Source organism: Poromitra crassiceps (assembly GCF_964638095.1).
Source record: "Poromitra crassiceps genome assembly, chromosome: 1".
In the NCBI taxonomy this organism is placed as follows: Eukaryota; Metazoa; Chordata; class Actinopteri; order Beryciformes; family Melamphaidae; genus Poromitra; species Poromitra crassiceps.
In genome coordinates, this window is record NC_139623.1 from 12,617,960 (window position 1) to 12,641,429 (window position 23,470).

General features: G+C 42.9%; 2 protein-coding genes across 2 annotated transcripts in view; both read left to right on the forward strand.

Moving 5' to 3' along the window:
• Window positions 1–252: 252 nt before the first annotated feature.
• On the forward strand, window positions 253–18,418 carry dbf4 (DBF4-CDC7 kinase regulatory subunit; the record flags this gene model as incomplete). The annotated part of the gene is made up of 15 exons (XM_083632330.1): window positions 253–352; window positions 513–649; window positions 1,160–1,323; window positions 4,429–4,626; window positions 6,590–6,640; window positions 6,750–6,819; window positions 7,747–7,823; window positions 7,932–7,977; window positions 8,134–8,179; window positions 8,702–8,827; window positions 9,039–9,150; window positions 11,545–11,660; window positions 11,850–12,011; window positions 12,172–12,250; window positions 18,203–18,418. The coding sequence occupies exons 2-15, from the start codon at window positions 589–591 to the stop codon at window positions 18,416–18,418; spliced, it is 1,524 nt and encodes a 507-aa protein (XP_083488456.1). The 5' UTR covers window positions 253–352; window positions 513–588.
• A 3,007-nt stretch (window positions 18,419–21,425) lies between these two features.
• adam22 (ADAM metallopeptidase domain 22) overlaps window positions 21,426–23,470 on the forward strand; it is a gene marked incomplete at both ends in the record, with an annotated part of 99,165 nt that continues 97,120 nt past the window's right edge. Inside the window, 2 exons of the mRNA XM_083634491.1 lie at window positions 21,426–21,513; window positions 21,813–21,988. Coding sequence (XP_083490617.1) covers window positions 21,426–21,513; window positions 21,813–21,988 — 264 coding nt within the window. The remainder of the gene's footprint in view (window positions 21,514–21,812; window positions 21,989–23,470) is intronic.

A 23,470-nucleotide genomic window follows, 5' to 3' on the forward strand; every position in this document is an offset into this window, starting at 1 on the left:
GGGTTGAAATGTAATACAATGACAAATTGCTGTAACGGTAAGTGCGCAATTTCAGTTATCTCCAACTCAATGGTTTTTACTGAAAGTGTCAAACAAACATGGCAACATTCACTACGCCATTGTAGTCGAAGCGGGAAAGGGAAATGTTGTGAAAAAAGTAAAACAGGCTAAACAGGGGCTTTTAAACGCGTTTGATCAGGGATAGCAAACTTGTGAATGTTTCAGGTGAGCTGTCTACTAGCTTACAAAAGAAAGTAACGTAATTTGCCTTAACAACGTTATAACGTTGACGTTGACTAAACCTACTGTTGTTGGCCGTTCGGGGAAAGTAACGTTGACTTGAATCTCAATGGTACGTTAAATTAATCTGCGTTTGTAACAAATTAAATCCCTTTCAGGCACCGCCAACGTTAACCACCATTGTGTAACGTTACACGTGTTTTTGTTTAACTTAGTGTATCCTACAGTGAGTTTGTTTGTAAATAATGTTAGCCCTTTGCTTACACATACAGAGCGGAGAGAGGAGAGGAGGAGACTTGGGAGATGTTATCGTTTCACGAGAAAACAGCATAAGACCTTGGTTTCTCAATGAAAGAGAATAAAATGAAGCCAAGACACACCCAGAGGCATATCAAACCCAGTTTGCAAGGTATGGTTATTTTCCATTTTATTTCCTCTATTCATTGTATTCTTTTGTTTTTGTTTTCAAGTTGAAATCAGGGTTGCTGAACGTTACACCTTCTTAAGTCAAGGACTTTCCAGTCTCAATTCCTTCAAATTCAAGGACCCCAACATGGCATAGTTTAAAACATGGATCAAGGTTAATTAGCTACTGTTACAACACAGGGATTTTTATAATGAGAAATAGCAGGCTTTACAGAAGCTCACAGACAACAATTAAAAAATAGAGTGAATGTGTGAACACTACTTTGCTGTGTTACACGTTAAGTGTTAAAAAAAAAGCCTATTTTCAAACAATTTCAAGGTCTTGATCCCACCCCCACTCAAATTCACAAGCTTTCAAGAATTTCAACTACCCGTGGGAACCCTGTTAAATGCTTATTGTAGCAGTTAGTTTAAGTTAAAATGTTTAAGTTAAAAAAGTGAATGTTAAAAGCTACTCCTCTCTGTAACTGTGGCTGTAATGCTTGTCTTTCAGAAAAAGTTGGTGACAAGTCAACACTGAGCCAGGCTAAGTCATGTGTGCCCTATCAGTCCATTCATACACAAGTCAAACCTTTTGCTGGGAGAGTCTTTTACCTGGACCTGCCATCCAACAGAAAAGCAGAGACATTGGAGAATGACATTAAAGAACTAGGAGGGGTGAGAGGACATCACATTTTCCTTTGGCTGTTTCATGTCAGCATAACTTGTCTGTGATTATGTCACATTACTCTTAGGTTTCAGAAGTATTCACTACACATTTTAAAAATGGTATATTTTCTGCCCAAGATGACACCCTTCCCTGGCAGCCTAGGGGAAAAATGTTAACAGTCAGGCTCCTCTACACTTTATATTACTTCCTCCTGTGCACTTTATAGACTGGTGCTTTTTGTCACTAGCACTGTATTATTAGGCTATTAGTCTGTGATTGCTTTTCATGTATTTAGCCATTTAACAGACCTTGTTGCTATCATGTTACAGGGCTGTACGCTTACTTTATTAGGTGGTAGCACTGGTGCTTAGCTAGTAAGCTAAACATTTCAGTAGCACAAAGAAAAATTTAGTACCGTAAATTCCGGACTATAAGGCGCACCGGTATATAAGCCGCAGGAGCGAAATTGACTGTTTTTTACATATATAAGCCGCACCGGACTATAAGCCGCGGGTGTTTTGATGTTTAATTACCATATGTAAGAGTTCGTGCACAGAGAGGAATGTCGGGAAAGAGATGGCTGTTTGGGGAAGCTCCCATTTATTAACATTTCAACAAAACAAGCATATCCCGCTGGGGATCTTTTCTTTTGGCATTGTGAGACGCTTAAAAATCACCATCGGCGGGAGCTTTACTCCAGATGCTGTGCAGCCAAGAACACAAGTGAAATTCGTTCTCTCGTGACCTGTGGTTCTCAACGTGATGGACGATTCACCTTTCTTGTTAACAGTCCTAGTGAGAGGCAGGTCGAACGTCAAAGGCACTTCATCCATATTTATGATCTGCTCCGGTCCGATGGAATATTCCTTGATCTTTCTTTGTGTGAATTCGCCAAAGTTTGTAATTTTCTCCTGGTAGTCGGGAGGGAGTTGCTGACACACAGTCGTCCGCGCCCTGACGGACAGTCCCTTTCGTCTCATAAATCTGAAACACCAGGATGGTCCACCTCTAAAATGTTCAATTTTCATTTCGGTGGCGACTGTTTTGGCCTTCAGTCGGATCTGAACGGTGGACACACCTCGGCCGTCTGCTCTCTGTGTCAACACCCTGATGCCAAGGTTACGTGCTGCTGCTCGATTTCCTTCTTTCCTTCTTCTCGCCGCCATCGTCGTAACACAGCCAGTTCTCCATCTTTTGAAGCATGATGTTAGATTATATATAAAATAATCGAAAAAACAAGCAGCAAAGCAATGCACATAAAATGTGCTGATGAAGCTGTGTAACCTGTAAAATCCATCGATTTTGGAGGTCACCGAGTGGCCGTTTGCTTACCGTAATTACCATATGTAAGGGGTCACGCACAGAGGGGATTGTCGGGAAAGAGATGGCTGTTTGAGGAAGCTCCCATTTACCGTATTACCGTAACATTTTAACAAAACAACATAACACAACACCACCTTTGTTTATTTTTACAGTGCACACAGTGTCCGCGGTGTGGTGAAAAGAGGGCAAGAGAGGAAATTAAAACAGAAGTGGATTTATAGTTAGAAAGAGTGCTAAAAAAGAGAGATTTTATTTGTATTTTTTTTTTTTTTTTCCTGAAAAAATCCATAGATAAGCCGCACCGTTATATAAGCCGCAGGGCCAAAAAACGGGGAAAAAGCCGCGGCTTATAGTCCGGAATTTACGGTAGTAAAGTTTAGTGGTGGCTAAACATGCTGTATGGTTTATTGGTCAAAATTCATTTAGTCATAGATCATCACTGGTCCACAACTTAACTCAAATCAACTCTCAATAACTGTCAAACTAAATGAATGCCTGCAAAACTGTTTACAGTTTTTGGATATACTACTGACTTTGTTAAATGATACAAAGCTGGTTGAAAATTGGCAGTGTTCCTTTTAAGATTTTAACAGTAGCCTAGCCTATACTAGTTACTGATACTGCTTCGATTCTGGTACTTTAACGATATTGTTAGTGTAGCGATAGATTCCCTGCCTCCCAACACGAGGGTCACAGGTTTGTATCCACGTGTTACCTCCGGCTTGGTCGGCTCGTCCATACAGGCACGATTGGCTGTGCCTGAGGGTGGGAAGCCGGATTGGGGGTATGTGTCCTGGTCGCTGCACTAGCACCTCCTCTGGTCGGTCGGGGAGCCTGGTCAGGGTGGAAAGGAACTGGTGGAAATAGCGTGATCCTCCCACGTGCTACGTCCTACCGGTGAAGCTCCCCCTGTCAGGTGAAAAGAAGCGGCTGGCAACTGCGCATGTGTCGGAGGAAGCATGGTGCTAGTCTCGGCTCTCCCGAGATCGGCAGAGGGTGGAGCAGCAACCAGGGCAGCATGGGGATAAATTGGCCAAGTATAATTGGGGGGGAAATCAGGGGAGGGAAATCCCAAAAAATAATAGAAATAGGTTTATTTAACAAAACTTAAATGGGTGTGTTCATAAATTCAATCTGACTATTTGGGCTCAGATCAGAGCACTCAACACAGATTGTCAACAGATTTTACTCACAAAATATAGCAAATAAAATATGATGCATTATTATTCATTAAACTATGCAGCATGAATGTTCATGTAGCAATAATAAATAGGAAATATGTAAGGGTTAATGCACGACGAGGTGTCCATTATCACTTTTTTATTGTGAGACTACAGAGGGAATATCCGTGCTTCAGCTGATGAACCTTGCAAAACCGGTGCCTCTCAGAAAAGGCACTAAGTGATGAAGGATGAATACTGGAGCACACGGTCACTTTCATCAATTTATTGTGGTGCAAACAACAGAGTGACGTTTCAACACAGTGTCTTCCTCAGAGTCAAACACCACTGTGAGGAAGACACTACTGCTGCGTCCAAACCTCCAAGCCACAATAAATAGCTGAAAGTGACCGTGTGCTCCAGAATTCATACTTCATCCATTACTGTGACTACCGTACTTGTTATGATTGTGATATGAAAGTGTTCTCTGCTTCTTGTATTCATTGTAAGTCACTTTGAAAGAGATTGGTAGTATGCTTAAATCTGCAATGTAATATAAATGCTTGTTTTCCTAAGTGATAGCTTTCCTCTCAGACATCTTATCCTAACTTTCTCTTCTCTGCCACTCAGACTGTTGAGAAGTTCTTCAGTAAGGAAATAAAGTATCTGGTATCGAACAAGAAGGAAGCTAGATATGCCCAGCGCCTTAAGCGGGACTCACCTGTCCCCGGTCCTGACTCTGGACAAGGTTCACCTCACCCATACCCACAGCGACCCACGAGCCACAGGGACACCCTCAAAGCCAGCTCTCAGGGCCAAACGGACACTGTGAGTATCCACTATCATTGCTCCAGCAGCCACATTACTGGTATTTTGTATGTTTGTCTCATTTCTTACAAGTGTTTTGTCCATCTGTATATACATATTTTTTTATATTTAACAAATGGCAATGAGTGATACATTGTTAATATCAGGATTTTCTATATTTTGATCTTTCTGGGTTAGCTGTATGTATGCTTCCGCCAGCGACAGCCGTGGCTGGAGGCATTATGTTTTCGGGTTGTCCGTACGTCCGGCCCATTCTTGTTAACACAATATCTCAGGAATGCCTTGAGGGAACTTGTTCAAATTTGACACAAACATCCACTTGGACTTAGGTATAGTTCACTGTGACCTCACAAAAGACATTTTGGCCATAACTCAAGAATTCATATGCTAATTCTGACAACGTTTCACACAAATGTCTATAATAGGATAAAATGATAAAGTGATGACATCTAAAAGTTCAGGTCAGCTTCACTGTGACATGTTTTGCTTACCACTGTGGCTGAGAAACCAATCTTGAGTCATTCTACAAAAACGGTAGAAGTGCTGTAGAAACCAAAAACCTTTAAGTTGACCTAATAATCACATTAATTATAATGATTTGGACCCCAAGATACTTGTATGAGTCCACCCTCTTCACTTCCTCTCCCTGGATGACAACCAGAACAGGGGGCCTCTTGTTCTTCTGATAGTCCACCACAAGCTCATTGGTTTAGCTGATATTGAGCTTCAGCTGACAAGAGAGCCAAAGTCGACGTGACTTCCTCCTGCTGGAGAGACAGGAGAGACCATAGAACATTTGGGTCGCAACATGAGGGTCGCAGGTTCGAGCCCCCGTGTTACCTTCATCTTGGTCGGGTGTCCATACAGGCACAATTGGGAGTGTCTGGCCAGATTATGGTTATGGGCCCTGGTCACTGAGTGAAATGTTCTCTGGTCTCTCTTGTTTCTAAATATAGCTGAATCGTTTGGTTTGACTAATGTTAAGTATTGACCCAATCCGATCTGCTTATTGCTTACATTTAACATTTGTCTGGGGGCGGACGGGTATTAACACTCAACACGCTGAAATACAGAACATTACACAGGCTAGGTTTATCAATGAGAAAGCGGTGCACTCACCAAGCTAGCTGCCTGACTGGTCTGGAAGCGTCCGGTTGGTCACGAACCCAGGGCCAGCTCCTCTCTGGTTGTGCATGGGGCATCCACGATTGTCTCTTGCGGTTACATAGTCCCAAAAGTAGGACAGAACAATAATCTCGAAAATGGTGCTCCAATATTATACCCTAACATGACCTGGCAACAAGCTATCATCTGACGTGAGGCTTCTGTATGGGCTTTGACTCTACTCGCACCTGTGACCCGCACGCCCTGACTGCGGCCATTTTATAGACCATTCTGGCCACCCCAAAATAGCCACAAGCGCGCCACCAAATTGTACACTACACCTCATCACAGACAAATGCAGCCATTAATCAATATACAACGGATATTATGATCGATACATGAAAGGCGACGGAGATACATAAAGGGCGACGGGGAGTGAATGTAAATCTACCGTAAGTCAAACTTTTTATAAGCATTTTACAAAATGTCTATAAATGGCGCATTAAATCTCTTGGTGCGCATGCTGAAGCAGGAAGTCATGTCCACTTTGGCTCTCTATTGTCTTGTCTCTGTCCAGTCCTCTGTACTCTGTGAAAAAATAGTCTCTAAGTGAAGACAGCATGTTTCTCACTGGACATTATTCACTGGTATCATACGTGTCAATAGGGATAATTCCATTTCACAAAAAATCCACATAATATACCTTTTATTAAATTCCTTCTTCAGTCTTCACTCCTATTTTATGAGTCTCTGCACAGACATGTAAACTGCAACTTGACTTGTTGAGCAGAGGCATACAACCGTGAGATGGTTATTTCTAGTTTTGAAAATGTGCTCCCCCCCCCACACTCTTTTGCAGTTTGCCACAAGTCGAGGGAAGTCTCTGGTGGAGAGAGTGGTGAAAGAGCAGGTTTGTTGAGTTGACACTAATGAGTTTACTAAGCCAATCCACACCTAAATGGTAGTTCTCAAATGAGCCTTTTTGCTTTTCTGTGCTAAGAGATGTTTGTTTGTTTTAGGAGAGGCTACAAATTAACAAGATGCTGTCAAATGCTCTGGAGTGGGGTGTGAAAATCCTCTACATCGATGGTATGCTCTAGAGGCCGTGTCCACGAGCATTCATTTAAGGGTGTTTTTCAGGCCAGCCTCGTCCGCTTCCTGATTTGCACCAAATGCAAAAATGATGCGTTGTTTAGTTTTTCAGCTGGTGTGGTTCGGTTTCACACAGTTTAGCCAGGAGACTCCCAACTTGCTCTGTATTCACAAGGTCCCTGTGCCAAGCATGCATCTATCACCTGTCAATCAAAGTCATATCAGCCCAAAGATTCGGGCTGATATGACATTAACGAGCGGTAATAGGGTTGCGGTAATTTGGTAAAACCAAAACCCAAGCAAATTCTGCCTAAAGTAGGCTACTATCATGGAGAATATGACCGCTGTCAAGAATAAAATTATAATAAATTATAAAGATGCTGCAATCAGACAATCTTATCGCTTAAGAAAGCAATCGTGCACAAAAAAATCCCCCCCAAAATAATCCACATAGTTTCACCAGTCACCAAAATGGCTTGCTTGCCTGGGTAAATAAAGGTTCAATAAAAAAAATGTGAAGAATGAAGATGTTTTTACTTTTTAACCATAAAATGCTCGTCTTCAGCCCAATTAGGTACAGCACGGCTAGCTGTTTAATCCCTTCCTGCATTTTGGTTGGATCGAGGTCAGTCAGATCACGTTTTCACCACAAATGAACCGTACCAGGGTTCATTTGAAACCACACTGAGACCACCTCTCCAAAGAGGTCTTGGTGCGTTTGTTTGGTTCACTGTTGGTGTACACCAGAGTTGCTGCATTCACACCTGCCCAAACGAACCGCACCAAGGGGGAAAACGAACTCTAGTATGATTCAACCAAACCAAACGAGGCAGGTTTGAAAACGCTCTCTAACTGTTGTTGTTTATTATTTGAGTGTGTACACTTTTTGTGTGATTTAGATGTATTATTTTATTCTAATTGCAGATATAATGGCTTATGTTGAAAAGAAGAAAACAAATGTCACCAACCAATCTACTGTAACTGCTGCTGTCAAAAAAAGTGTGAGTTTACAGGTTTGCATTTTGGTTATTATTATAAATCTGATTGATCTGACTTTGTCATTTGTTAGAAGTTTTGTTTCTAAGTTCTAATTACCGTATTCTTTGTAGGCCAAAGCTGAATGCACAGGAAGGCAAGGTTTTCAGAAATGCAAAGGTAAATGTCTTAACTTGAACTGAACAAGTCTTTAAAAAACAGTTAAAGAAATTAACCAAGAAACGAACAACCCAGTCTGCCTTTATTTTCACCCTGAAATCTTTTCCCCCTCCTATGCTTACATTTAAAAGAACTACATGCTTTTTTTCTCACCAGGGGGGCCGATCAATAAACCTTTTGTAAAGGTTGAGGATTCAAGCCGGTAAGAGACATTGGTAAAAAAAGAAAGAAAAAAGGGAAAACAAGTGAAATTCTACCATCTACCTCAGTGGTTCCCAATCTTTTCCGACTCATGGCCCACTTGAAAATCTACAAAATGTTCGTAGCTCACATCCGACCGTAAACAGGACAGAGGCCAAATAATGTGTTCTCACCACACAGACATCCAAAACTAAAAGTGAGGGGCTGTTTGCTGTGGGCTAATTAATAATTGATTACAAATTAAATAACGGTGTCATTCAACAATGGAGAAATGCATTATCATACATCATAATAATTTTAAAATTCACAAAGCTATTTTTTTGTATCTGGGGATTTGTTCAGAATCTTTTTATCAGCGTTTTTATTGATACAGAATGTCATACAGTTTGTAAGATATTTTTTCAAAATTCCATTCAATTAGCCCAAAAGTACCCCAATTGTGCCATTTACAAATTTGCAATCCTTTCAAAACCTTACCAAAACAGACATATTGGATATAGCATTTTCCTTTCCCCTTCTTCAGACACTACCGCCCAATCTACATTGCTATGCCAAACATGCCTGAGTTTAACCTGAAGACGGCCCCTCCCTGTACTCCGTTTTGTGCGGAGGACAAGGATCATCATGAGAAGAGACAGCGGGGACAAAGGTATGGGTTATTCTCTTCAGTGCTTAATTTAGCTGTCTTGACTTTCATAAGAACTCTAATATTCTTAGACAGCATCACTTTCTGAAGAATAATGAATACCGGTCCATTAATACATTTTATTACATTTGATCAAGTTTGAACCAAAATTTGACAAAAACCAAGCCATTTTCTTGTTTATTTGATGACCAACCTGTGGGTTCCTTGGGGACAGAGGGGTGAGTGAGAAGAGGGGGCCGAGACAAGAAACCAGGTGGAAGAACAGAGACGAGAAAGGAGGTGGATACTGCGAATGCTGCATGCTCAAATATGACAACCTCACAGTGGTGAGTTTTTTATCCTGTAATTGTTGCAAACAATCAACATAAAATCATGCCCATAATGCAGTGATAACTGGTATTACCACATATGCCAAAATACATAACGGAATGATTCAGATCCTGTCATTGAGATCTTGCTGGAATTTGATGTAAAATCCGCGAAAGCAAAGCGCAGCAAAGGCGGAGCATCTCTTTAGGCATCTTAGCACTGTCTATTACTGAACATGAGCATGAATCCCCATGTAGTTGGTATATTTAAGCAATATAGCATGAGAGCTAGTGTGTTGTGGCAAATATATCCCGCTGATCAGTTGTTATCCCACTCGGCCTGCGGCCTCGTGGGATAACAACTGATCAGCGGGATATATGCCACAACACACGCTGCTCGAGTGCTCAGTTGAAACACTACTGTAAGGCGGGACCTCTAGCAAGAAGATAGACGTGCGGGTGATTTGATTGGATCGTTCTGGAGACTGAAGTTGATATTGGCCAATCCTGGCGCTTGCTGAGAAGCTGAGAGCTTTCTGGAAACCCCGACAGGCAGCTCGAGCGCAGCGCTGCATTCTCAGCGCTTGCTGAGAAGCTGAGTGCTTTCTGCAAAGCCCGACACCAACTAACGTTACGGGGTTAAATGCGGGGTTAACAGCCTTTTTTTTGCAAAGAAGACATTAGCCCGCATCTATTCTTGTACAAAACATAATTTTCTGCAAAGTATTAGTAAAGTTATAAGCGAAGATCGATTCACAAGATCTGACAGCTGTCTCCGCCATTTGTTTTTTTTGAGGTAACCAAAGGCTTTTAGTAAGAGAGTTGCCATGGCAACCAATAACCCATGGCCATGGGTTATTGGAGTGGGTTATTGGATTTATACAATGGCTGTGAACCAATCAGATTGCTTGATTTGAGAGAGCCGTTTTATAAATACATATATATAATATATATATATCAGGGTTGTGCCGATTGGCGATTGTATCGTATATTGCCGACTCAATGGCTGAAATGTCGATTGATTTTCCCTAGCCGATCTCCACCCCCCCTGTGTGTGGCTGCTCCCTGAGAGCAGAGGTACGACGCAGCAGTTTGACTGAGCAGAGTGTGTGTTCAGACCAGACCATTAACAAACGCTACTAGCCTACTGCATTCAAACATGTTTCTGATGCCCACAACGAGCCCCGCCAAATCTTTAATTACAAATCTCCCCGCTACAAATCCCCCCCCCCCACAATTTAAATAATCGAGTACTGTCCTATAATGAACGAGTAACCGGGTACTCGGGGGGGGGGGGGGGGGGGGGGGGGTCCTGTGTGATTACTATGGTAATGATGGAGCAGGGGTAATCTGTGTATGGGCTGTTCACACATAACATTTGCATTTTTGCATGGAAAAGGGTTACCTGGAGCATTTTTTGTAAGGAGAGGGACTGACTGTGATATTAGGTGAGGTGACGCTAAGCTAACGTCTAAGCTGGAAAACCTCTGGTTAAAACATTCAAAATAATGTTACTTAAACAAAAGTAAATATCTTATTGATGCACGTTGGAGGAGAAAAACGTATTTCAATGAACGAAGCAGCAAACCTATCAAAATACTCGTGATGTTATATGGCGTGAAACTGTGGCTGTAACGCATTACTCAAAATAAATAAGGTTACGTTACAATAAGCGTTTTATTTTGAAAGCAACAAAGCGGATGATGTACTTGTACATTCTGGCTGACTTGACGCCCGTGCAGTTCATGCTGCCAGATCTACATGACGATGCATGTGTAGATTTAGACCATTTTTAAAGGGGTGGGGAGTGGGGCGAGTACCCGAACAGTGGAAACGTTACTCGAGTACTGACGTTATGAACGAGTACTCGAGTACTCCCGACCATCCCTTGCAATGTAGAGGAGACTGTTATGTGGCCTCTACTGTTCGAACCCCGGTCCATCCCAGGTCCTTTCTGTGTGGAGTTTGCATGTTCTCCTCGTGTTCGTGTGGGTTTTCTCCAGGTGCTCCGGTTTCCTCCTACCAGCAAAATACATGTATGTTAGGGTTAATACTCCTGTCAGTGCCCCTGACCAAGGTACTGGCAAAAGAGCTGGAGTTGGTCCCCGGGCGCTGCACAGTGGCTGCCCACTGCTCCTAAATCTAGGAAAGTTCCTAGTAGAGGATGGGTCAAATGCACAGGATGAATTTCCCCATGGGGATAAATAAAGGATAACTTAACTTAACTTACTGGACAGTGGGTATTATTATTTTTTTTTATTTTTTTTATTCATTTATTTATACATACACATGCTCTATATCAGGGAGAATATTTTGGCATTCGGTTGCTTGCAATGTAGAGGAGACTGTTCTGTGTGTATTTTATGCATTTATGCATTTATTTATTCATTTACCTGGGTGGTTTTTATTCAGCATCTAAAGAGTGAAAGTCACAAGGCCTTCTCCAGGAGTGATGAGTACTTGGTGGTGGACAGACTCGCCTCAACACTGCACTGCAACTTCATTCATATCAAAACCAAAGTTAACAGGTAACTTTTGACATTGCTTTTGCTGAGTCCTTCATAATATCCAACTAAAAGTGTTGTTCATGAGGAAAATGCATACACAGTGAAGTTATTTTCCCCAACGCTAAGTCTGTGTTCAGGGCCATTATCGTTTATTTTGCTGGTTTCTGTTCTACATGGCTCATGTCTGATTGCTTTGTTTCATCTCATTAGGCCAAAGTGCAGTGTAGCCTCCATGCCTATCGCTCCTGGACCAGATGGGAAAACTGAGCAAAGGCATATTGACACTAAAGAGACAGAGGAGCAGCAACCCCCCTGCGCTGTCCCTGGGTATAAAGAGACAGAGGAGCAGCAACCCCCCTGCGCTGTCCCTCGGTATGGGGAACTTTCTTTAGGACACCTTTTAAAACACAGTTCACTTCCTGTTCCTGCTCCTGTGATCCACGGCGAGGGTGACAGGAGGAGCCGTGACAATGCCCCAGACAAATCCCAGCTCAAGCACAAATCTCTCTCGCGTAAACCTCCTTACCGACAGGATTCCCAGAGTATTCGCACTCATAGAGCAGAGTTGGATCAAATGCCTAGACCCCGGGCAGAAACAGCCCCCTCTAGAGGTGAACCTTTTACCTCCACTCCATCTATTATCTCCAAAGTTCCCCAGGCGCATCCAGACCAGAACGGCTCAACCTCGCACAACAAAGTGGACGTACAGAATGAATTGCCCAGACCCGTCTTCTTAACTCGTCTTAATGTTACCTCAAGCCGGCATGAAGTGTCTGCCAATATGCCAGATCCTTCAGTGAAAGAGTCTCCTCAGGACGGACATGTGTTGCCAGAGCAAATGACTGGCGTCTCAAAATGTGAAGGAGGCAACTTTCCTACACAAAGCCACACTCCGGTCAGGGCGATACGGAGGAGGGTCCGAAGTCACAAACGGAAAAGGCCGAAAGTGGACACACAGGTGACATGTCGGGGACATGTTAACCCAGGTGACCTTCCTGATGAATTGCTGAAGCTCTGGCAGCTTTTCCAGTCTAGTGAGGAGGACATGGACTTGGAATTTCTGGGGTTTGAGGACAAGGGAGGGGCCCCCTCTAGAGGTGAAACTGTTACCTCCACTCCATCTATTCACTCTAAAGTTCCCCAGGTGCATCCGGCAGGCCTTAGGACTCATCCAGACAAGAACGGCTCACCCTCGCACAACAAAGCGGACGTACAGAAGGAATTTCCCGTACAGAATGAATTTCCCAAACTCGTCTTAACTCGTCTTAATGTTACCTCAAGCCGACATGAAGTGTCTCCCAATATGCCAGATCCTTCAGTGAAAGAGTCTCCTCAGGACGGACATGTGTTGCCAGAGCAAATGGCTGGCGTCTCAGAATGTGAAGGAGGCAACTTTCCTACACAAAGCCACACTCCGGTCAGGGCGATACGGAGGAGGGTCCGAAGTCACAAACGGAAAAGGCCGAAAGTGGACACACAGGTGACATGTCGGGGACATGTTAACCCAGGTGACCTTCCTGATGAATTGCTGAAGCTCTGGCAGCTTTTCCAGTCTAGTGAGGAGGACATGGACTTGGAATTTCGGGGGTTTGAGGATGAGGGAGGGGCCAGAAACTGATGGAATAACCTGGAATGCCATTGGCTTCTACCACTTTATCATCCCTGGACCAATTTGTTCTTGACAGCTCAGCAGAAACAGGTTAAAAGAAGCCAGAATGTTGAAAATGTCTTATTTCAAATGAAAGGCAGCTGGTGATCTGCTGTGATATTTCCGCTTGCAGCATAGTATAAGGAATACAACTTGAATAAGGTAAACATTAATTTTAAATAACATAGGAACAATACAGGTATCTTTAAAGTGGCTCTAACCCCCCCCCCCCCCCCCCCCCCCCCCCACCCACCCATTTTATGTGGCAAAAAAATATTTCAAAATGCATAATTTGGGCATTTTTGGTCTAAACTCTGCACAAAGTATTGTATCCGAGTGGAGTGGAAATTCATTGCTTTTACCTGGATTCATCTCATCCATGAAAAAAATAAGTATCTAACATTTTACATGTTATTCACCGATTTACTCACTTGGGCTGTTATTGCCTCTCTGGCAAAATCATTCTATTTTCTTCAAAGAGGCTTTCTTTCATTTAGAGTGAAGATAAAATGCACTTCCTCCTCTATATATAGTTATTTCTAGAACCCCTAGCCTGGGTAAACGCAGCCTTCACGTGACCTCCACATACTATCAGTCACAAAGAAAGTTACGCTACAGACATACTCTGTGATGTCACGTTGAAGGCTGGTTTCACCCAAACTGGATTCAAATGACATCTGTAAATGAAATGGCTATTCCACGCTAGACTTCGGAAGTAGAACACACCTGACACCCTAAAATCGCACCAGTATTGCAGGGGCTGTATAAGATTGACACAGAGTATTTTGTGTATATTTTAAGTTGTTGTTCCCAAACAAATTTATTTTGAACTAATGTGTGTTGCAGAAATATGCAAAAAGTCACAGTGTTGGAACACTTTTCACAGCCACTCTAAATGTATGAAATGTTATGGTGTGTTAATGAATCTCAATGAAAAGTGTTGAATTGAACTGTTTACAGTCTCAACATGCACATTATTTTCTGTTGCATTACTGAATGTCCTTCAGTTAAAGGGAAAGTTAAAAAGTTAAAAGTTAAACAACAGCGCAGCTTCAGTGGAAACGACAGTAATGTGGGCGTAAGATGACGTTCATCTCCACAGACAGGAAACTGACCATAACACATTTTCATGTGAAATGAGCAGTAGGTTTCATTTGTGGTACTTATTGTATGTGACATTTAGGATACATCCTAAGTGCAATTTTCTTGACTGGCTTAGGTGCTTTACTGATGCATTAGCTCAGGAAAAAAGATGCATATTCAAAATACATGATGATTTCAAACAAACATCCTGAGAGAAATTAGTTTAAACGTATTTGTCTTAGCGTTTGTTTTTTTTCACTCAAATGTATTCTGATTATGACCTGCTAACTTTGCACTGTTCCAATGTTCCAGTGTATATTTCCTCTTCCATAATAATAAAGATGATGAAATTGCATTTGCTGCTCCTACTCAATATTGATAGAATTACGCCTGGCATAACTGAGGGAGCAATTCATTTACTTGATAGCTTCTCCCGTATTTGTTTCCCTGCATTTAGAGCCTCAGCGTAGTGCCCTTGTTCTCTGCACTGCTCTCAAATGGATGCACTGGGTCAAACGGGAGCCTCTGTGTCACTGATACTAGGAACAAGGCATGAGCAACACCTACGAGGTACAAAGATGTGCTACAAATAAAGAGGCAGCGTTGAATGAAAACATTACCTTCATGCATGCTGTCCCATGGGAGCTCATTACTGTAACCTGTCATAATTGGAAGGTCTGATCATGCATTTTCACAGATAAGGCCCATCCATGCCTGTGCTAATATCCCTAATGTAAAAGTACTACTGAATCACTACACAAAACCTATTTGTGTAGTAGTGGCTATGTAGTCACATGTAGGAATGTTGCAGTGAATCTGTAGTTTATATACTACTCACGACACACCAGTAGATTTCTGTAGCAAAACGGTAGTGTTTTCAGTAGTAATCAAGCAGAGAATTTTGCTACTTGGTGTTAGTAGTAAAAAAAAAAAGCTGTTGAAACACTACAGCTACACTACACAGACATTTAAATAGTAATCATGTAGAGGTTCTACTACTTGCTTGTATAGTGAATATGTAGTTGCAACACCACATATTTTACGTAGTGATCAAGTAGAGGTTCTACTACTTGCTTATAGAGATTATGTAACCCTACATCAACAGTACTACACATTTTAAGTAGTGGTCATGTAGAGTATAGTATAGACAAGAGGATACGTCATGTCTTGGTTTTTTCCATAGGTTTTTCAAATCACCGTTTTGATACATATCTGGGGGGGTCCCCCTTTAAGGCAATTAGGCTATACATGGGGGCAGAATTCAACGTTTTGATGCACTGTGGGCTCAATTTTTGACCAATCGAAAATCTGTTTGATACTTTTGTGTAGGACAGTCTAACGATGCAGATGCTGAAGTTTGGTGTCGTTTGAACAAAAAATGTGGGAGGAGTAGGGTTTAATTAGTTTTACAGTTTTTGCAGTTTTGCGGTCTTTAGACTTCATAATTGGCCATAGGTTGCATTGTACAAAAGTTTCTCCTAATTTGGGCCCACATTTCGGTGAAAGTTGCAAAGCTGTAGCACGTATGCCTGATTTTTTATTAATTTTCAAAGTTTGAAACTTTAGACGGTCGCTGTAGTGCCGCCTTTAGGACTATTGGCACCAAATTTGCGTCAAAGACGTTTGGCATGGGACTGGACCTTTGTGCAAAGTTTGGTTAGTTTCAAATACAATAAGTGGCCCTGCCGCTTCGCTGGCCCGGCCACTAATTAAAATGTGATATGTATGCTCATTCTTGTTTGATAAGAATAATTTATATGATCTCAAATGCGGTTATCACAAACAGGTGCTCCAGGACACCATAAAAAAGAGAAGGAGGTTAAACTTGTACTTAGCTTTGTGATCAATAAGTCACATAAAATTTTTAATCCCCCCCCCCACCCGGTCTTTATTTTTTGTTTTTGCTCCAACTTTTTATTGTCACTCACAATTCAGTAGGTCGCTGGTTGGCTTGGTTCCAGCCTTAAAACTGGTTATATAAGGATGTTTTGAAATGTCTACGGAAAAAATGAATTAGTCTAGTAGAAATTTATTGGACCCAGAAATGTTGTTTCCTATGAACTTTTATGATTGAAATGTCATCTATAGGCTTAGTGGATGAAATTCAACTTGGTTGCTAAAAGTTGCATGTTGGGCAATTAGATTAATTAGCATAATGAGCTAATTAATCGTCACAAACAGGAAATGGCTATAATTCTGCTTGTTGTTGACTTAGAAAGGTGATCTAAGAGTTTAAGTCCATATTTGTGATGTCCAGAAATTCATCTATTACCATGGTGTAGTCATGCAACCATTCCTCATAAGCATAATTTCCATAAATTATGGAAAAATTGGGTCAAAATCAGGATTTTTTTATATTTTTCACTTTTAGTCAACTTAGAAATGTGATCTTGTCTAAATCTATCGTAGTTTTGATGTCCATAAATTAATCTCTTGCCTTGCTTGCTAAGAGTTGGATTTTGCGCAATTTGTGTCCCTTATTAGCTAATTATCAAGTAAAGAAGAAAAACAAAAATCGCCACAGACTTCCCAAAGCACTTTATTTCAATGATAATGTACCATATAGTACATATAAAATATAGGAATGTCTAGCCTCATTGTCATGTACTTGAATTTGCATATTAATATAATAAGAACACCATATTTAATGAAACAAGTGAAAATTCAATAATGGTAAAAAAAAAAGGGCCCAAGTTAGCTTATTTGAAAGATATAAACATGTAGATTGAAATCACAGAATACAAGAAACAGCAATAAGTGCATTTAAAGTTGACTTTGAACAACCACAACCTCACACTCAATGGCCTTCACCCTCTTCATCATCTCTCTCCTCATTCCCTTCAGCCTCCTCAGGGTTTTCTATGTCTTTGTCTTCATGTATTGTGAACGGGTTGCAGCAGCGGACCTCCCCTCCTTCACACTTGCAGTAGTCAGTGCAACTGAGACCTGCAGCATGGCAGCTGCAGTTCTTTTGGCTGCAGGCCTTCAATGCACTACAGCTGCAGCTGGTGACGTCAAGCAAATTAACTGGAGCCACTGCTTGGGTGGAAACGGCGGGCATGACAACCCCTCCTTTCGCAACCTCCCACCCGAATTTAGTGATGTCTCTACCCTCTGCAGGTGGTTCCCTCTGATCTGCAGCCATCCACAACATTACCTGGAGATGTGCACGCAGTATGTGAAGCATCATGTTGACATCAGTTGGAGGAAGCTTTTTAAGTTCAGGTGGCTTTTTCCTCCGTCTGTAGATCTGGTAGCGAGCGTTATTCATCGACTTGGCCTTCTGCCCATAGAGTGTGAGGAAGAACTCAGTTCCTATATCTTTTAGGTCAGTGTTCCCCAAGCACTGTAGTAAGACCAGGGATGGTACTTCCTTGAAGTACTTTCAGTGCAGATACCTTGCCCTTTCCACAGGGGTAGGAGACAGTGTCACATCCCGACAATGCATGCATCCCCAGGAGACACTGACATTTGTCACCCAATGCCCTAACTGTGGCATTTAGGTCCAGGATTGTGCCATCCCACTTCTCCATCTGCACTGCTGATTGAATGTCGGCCTTCGACGTCCAGTACACTAACTGGACAAATACATCAGTGTCATCACTTAGGATACGTATGATAGGTGCCCCTGCTGCAGCTGCTTGCAGCATGTAGCTAACGAGGGTGATGTCAGCCTCCTCATGCTTGACGAGGCAGTCCTTCTGGTTCACAAGCAGGATCTTATCAGCAGTGACGTCATACTGTATGTGCACAGAAGATGTGATAGTTGTGCCTTGTTTGATGTGCTCTTCATCACTGCCTCTCGACCTGGAAGCGATGTGTTGATTGTCAGCTTGTACTCAGCTGCACCAACTCCTGCTCGTCTTCTCCTCTCATGATCTTTGGAACTGGGCTCATCATTGTAACGGTCAAAGATGACAAGGGTCTCATCAACTCCAGCTGCAGTATAGGCATTGGCGAGGTGTGCTTTGATGCTAGATGCAATGTTGCTGATCGTACCTGCCACAGGCCAGACAATGTGGTAGAGCAGCTGACTTGCATCAACTAGGACAACATTGGGAAGTGGAGCATTTTTATCAGGTACTCCCACTTTCCTGACAAGGACAGACTTGTCACCCTTTCTCAGACAACCAAATTCATCGATGAGTGATGGTGGAACAGGGCTGAGCTCATGATCAAAAACATCTTTCATTTCTATGCCGCGCTGCTGGCCCATGACTAAGAGTCGAGCAAAGAGGGCCTCCATGTCGTAGATGGGCTTGCCTTTAATAGTCATAGCTTTCTTTATCACCTCTATGGTTTTGACTCTCCTCTCAATGGGGCTATGGAAGCCTTCCTGGGAGAGACTCTGCAAAATCTTTACTCTGCTGTTCACCAATCTGAAGAGCATTCTGCACATTCACACAGTCTGGAGCCACCTGTCCATTCACAATGTTGTACAAGATTTGCTGATTCTCTTTCAAGGGATGAGAGAGAAAAATAAAAAGTAAATAATATCTAATACCATGTCGCTTTTAAATGGACGTGGATCCAGATTACGCGGAAAGGTTCCATGACTTAGTTTTGGAAATAAATGAATTTCTGGACATCCAAACATAGGCATAGACTCTTAAATAACCTTTAAATGGACCAAAATAAAAAATATCGCTATTTCCTGGTTTCGGACTAATTATTAGCCTACACAATGTATGCAAATTATACTAATAAAGAAAGGTTGCATGATTTAGTTATGGCAAGAGATTGATTTCTGGACATCAAAACATAGACTTAGACTGTAAGAGAATCTTTCTAAGTTGACTGAAAGCGAAAAAACCTAGCCATTTCCAGGTTTTGACCACATCTTTACATAATTTATGCAGATTATGCTAATGAGGAAAGGTTGTATTAGCACACCTTGGTAACAGATGGATGTCTGGACATCACAAACATGGACCTAGACTCTTAGATCACCTTTATAAGTTAACTACAAGCAGAATTATAGCCATTTCCTGTTTTTGGTGATTAATTAGCTCATTATGCTAATTACGCAAATTGCCCAACATGCAACTTTTAGCAACCAAGTTGAATTTCATCCACTAGGCCTATAGATGACATTTCAATCATAAAAGTTCATAGGAAACAACATTTCCGGGTTCACTATAGGCCATATAGGGGTTTCTACTAGACTAAATGGGAAACTCACTTCTGAGGCAAGAGATGTCACGTAACTCTTCAGCTCTATTCAGTCAATGACATCACTCAATCTATGACATCACTGATGATGTCAGAGACATTGTGACCTTCGATGATGTCATAGATTGACGACATCACAATTGCTCGAGTGACATCAATATAACAGTCTATGACATCACTGATATGTCGCAATGTCTGACATCACTAATGTCACAATGTCTATGACATCAGTGGGTATGACATCTGTCACCACTGGCCACGACGATGACAATGACGTCATCGTTCTGGCCACCAATCGGCGATTGTGGAGCATGTCATCATCAGTGATTTATGACCTCAGCAGTGTTAGCTGTGATTGATTTTACATGTGCAATTTTTCCACACCAGAATCATTCCATACCCCTGAAAAGTGTTTGGGCAAATTTGGAGGCAATTGGCGCAACGGTGCACCTTGCAACTCTGGACAAACCGACAGATGGACAGAGAGCTCTCCAATAGTAGTAAGAGTAGGATAACAGTCATAGATAGCCTACTGTAGCAGGTTAGTAGCACCTGCTGGCTTCTATCAATTCGCTGCCCTTTTCACCTCAGCCATTTTGTGTCTAAAAGGCAGGAAGTAACAGGTGCACGCAAAACATTAAGAAGGGCCCCAGCAGCACTGGAACACCTAATTGGATTGGAAGTTGGAAACCCTCATTAATGTTTTACTTGCCTTGCACCTGTGTTACTTCCTGCCTTGTTTTAGACAAAAAAATGCTGCTGGTCAAAAAGGCCCATAGTTAAAAACTTTTAGGAAAAAATTATAAATGGTCAACAGGGAGCAAAAATATGAGGACAAATAAGAGATGACAGGGGAGAGCCACTATGCAAATGATACCCATCCTATATCGCTATATAGACCCTTTTCACCATTTTTTGTGTGTCGAAAAGGCAGAATAAACACAGGTGAAGCAAAACACTAACGAGGGTTTCCAAATTCCAATCATGGAAGTTGGAAACCCTCAGTGTTTTGCTTGCACCTGTGTTTACCCTGCCTTTTCGACACAATGGCCCCCGTGAGAAGGGTCTATTGTCTGGTTATCTGGTATAGCAGCTTTCTGAACGTGTGCCCATGATTGGACAAAATTGGAAAATATCACAGGACATCTAGGACAAGCCAAGGGCTCTCAGAAATTGTTTTGTAGACCACATCCCCCCAAACACACACACACACACACACACACACACACACACACACACACACAGAGAGAGATTGCCTGACTGGTTGTCACATCTCATTTTGCTTGTGGACCAAATTTGGGGTTTGAAAGACTTGGCAGATGATGGAGTGAGCCACGGTGATTATAATCAACGGATGCAGCTATGAGAGGATGAGGATGCAGGACACAGAGGCGGGCAGGCTTTTGGTAGAATCATTCCAGTCGGTCCAGTACTAGGAAATAGGCCGGGCCCACAGCTTCCCTGCATCCCATTTCAGCTCTCTCTCTCTCTCTCTCTCTCTCTCTCTCCCTCTCTCTCTCTCTCTCTCAGCTCTCCGCTTCTGCTCATATTTATGCATAAGGCGTTTCTGCAGTGAGCCGCTGGATATTGATGTGTTTTAAGGAGGTGTCCCCGCTCCTCTCCTCTCCTCTCCTCCCTCCCTCTCCATCCTCTCTCCTCCCTTCCCACTCCGCCGTGCTGTACCGTGGGGTTTCGGTGCGCTCAGATGCGCTCGGCGTTCACACTCATATAAGGACCCCGATGGCCCCCAAACAGAGAGGCTCCGCTAACCAGACGACCAGCCCCGGCTTCAAGCTGCCCTAGCAAAGGCAGGACCCCGCAAGTCCGCTCCTGGAATACCGCATTGTTTTTACCTCCTCTGTCATCAACAAGAGAGGAAGGTGATGATGCGCCTGCGATGGTGGACTTCCCTTTTGTGCGTCTATGGATTGATGCACGTCGGTCACCCGAGCAGCCCTGATGCCCGAAATGGTAACGTTTTAAACAAGACTATTTAAGATATTACATGTAGGCTAACAACAGTAATGCGCGGCTAGAATAAAACCGAGCGGTTATTATCGTTATCAGCATCAGCACGTTTGATTTCATCATACTAGGCTAGGCGAATCGGTGAACTGAAATGTAGCCTATAGCTATTTTATCTTATCAAAGCAATCGTTTATCACCTTTTTTTAAATGAATTTTTTGTGATAGAAGACTCGCAGTGTTTTCCGCAAGACGCACAGGCTTCGAGCCCAGTAAATTAAATTGGTGTTTTGCTCCCTGTGCAGCCGGAGACGCCTTGTCGAGCTTGAAGGCTCTTCGTGATGCAGGCAGGTTTGTCGGGAAGGAGGACACAGTGCCTGTCCGCCTGCTCTACAGCAGACACAACCAGAGCCAGATCACACACGACCTGCTCAACACAAGGGTCCGGTCCGGGTCCGGGTCCGGGTCCGGGTCCACGCAGGTAGGCTACACGGACGGTGCCGACAGTTTTTGTCTTGTCGGGATGATGTACACACATGATGCCTGTGCTGGATTTCACAAAGAAAGATGCCTTTAGTAGCCCGTTGCCATAGGAGCCATCCCATTCGATCTTGTTTATGTTTTTGTTGATTCATCCCCTCCTCTGCTCTTGTCCTCAGATGGGCCCTTTGTATTTCTATACCCAGTTTACCCCCAATTAGTTAATTGGCATCAAGATTCAAACAAATCAGAGGCTTGAAACATTTTGGCAGGAGCAGAATGGGATTATTAGATTGCCTACGTGGGCCGTCTATTCTGATGCTTGGCTTCATAGGCTATGCAATGGGCAGGCAGGCCACACACTGCCTGGAAATTCATAAATGTCTAGTTCAGTGGTAAGCCCATTCAAATGCACCTTCTGTTGCGGTCATACTTTTTTTTCAGATTTTTCTCTCCAATTGTACTTAGCAGCCAATTTTCCCTGCTGTCCCACTCATTGCTCCTCCCCCTCTGCCGATCTGGGGAGGGCTAGATACTAGCACATGCTTCCTCCGATACATGTGCATTCACCAGCTGCCTCTTTTCACCTAACAGCGAGGAGTTTCACCGGCAGGATGTAGCTCGTTGGAGGATCACACTATTCCTCCAGTTCCCCTCCCCCTGAACAGGCGACCAGAGGAGGTGCTAGTGCAGCGACCAGGACTCATACCCCACCGGCTTCCCACCACTTACCTAAAAAATATGGATCTCAATGATTTTGGGCTCCTGTTTTGAGTTGAAGTGGTGGTCGTCGCCATCTTGATTTTTCGTCAGCAGAGTGGGAGGGAATGGGCTGAGTCCTTGTGCACCTCACGTGAGATGGGGGTTTCCCAGAGCTACAGCTCCACCTGCTATTGGTCCGTGATCGGCAACCTGCGCGATCAGTGGACAGGCGACCTGTCAATCACCCCCTTTTCTATCATCTATTTTACTCCAAACGGGCGAGTTGATGAGCCCCATACAGTTGTTATGAAAAGGTGAAATTAGCTATAGACCAAAACCGTGTTTTTGACCAGGCTGTAAAGAGGCTTAATCACTGTTACAAAGTGGGGCATTTTAACATCGGGGTGAACAGGAATGACCCGCAGACATGGCCAATTGTGTCTGTAGGAACGCCTGACCAAGCCGGAAGTACCGCTGCCAGGAATTGAACCTGGGTCTCTGTGGTGGCAGGAGAGTGCTGTTACCTCTCTCCCCAGATGCCCCAGACCGGTCATACATTGTGAAAACCATTACCCTCTGAAACTTCGCTTGGCATTCGGCCGTGGTGAACCATGATGAAGTGATATCTTTAGTGCTTCCCTGAAAATGTAATCTTCCCATGTCTTTGAACCTTTCCCAACTGGGTGTGCTCGACTCACCTGCTCATATCTAAATACAATGTTACAAAAGATTACCTCCATTTCTTAATGTATCGAAGTGACCAGTAGGCTACATGCATGGC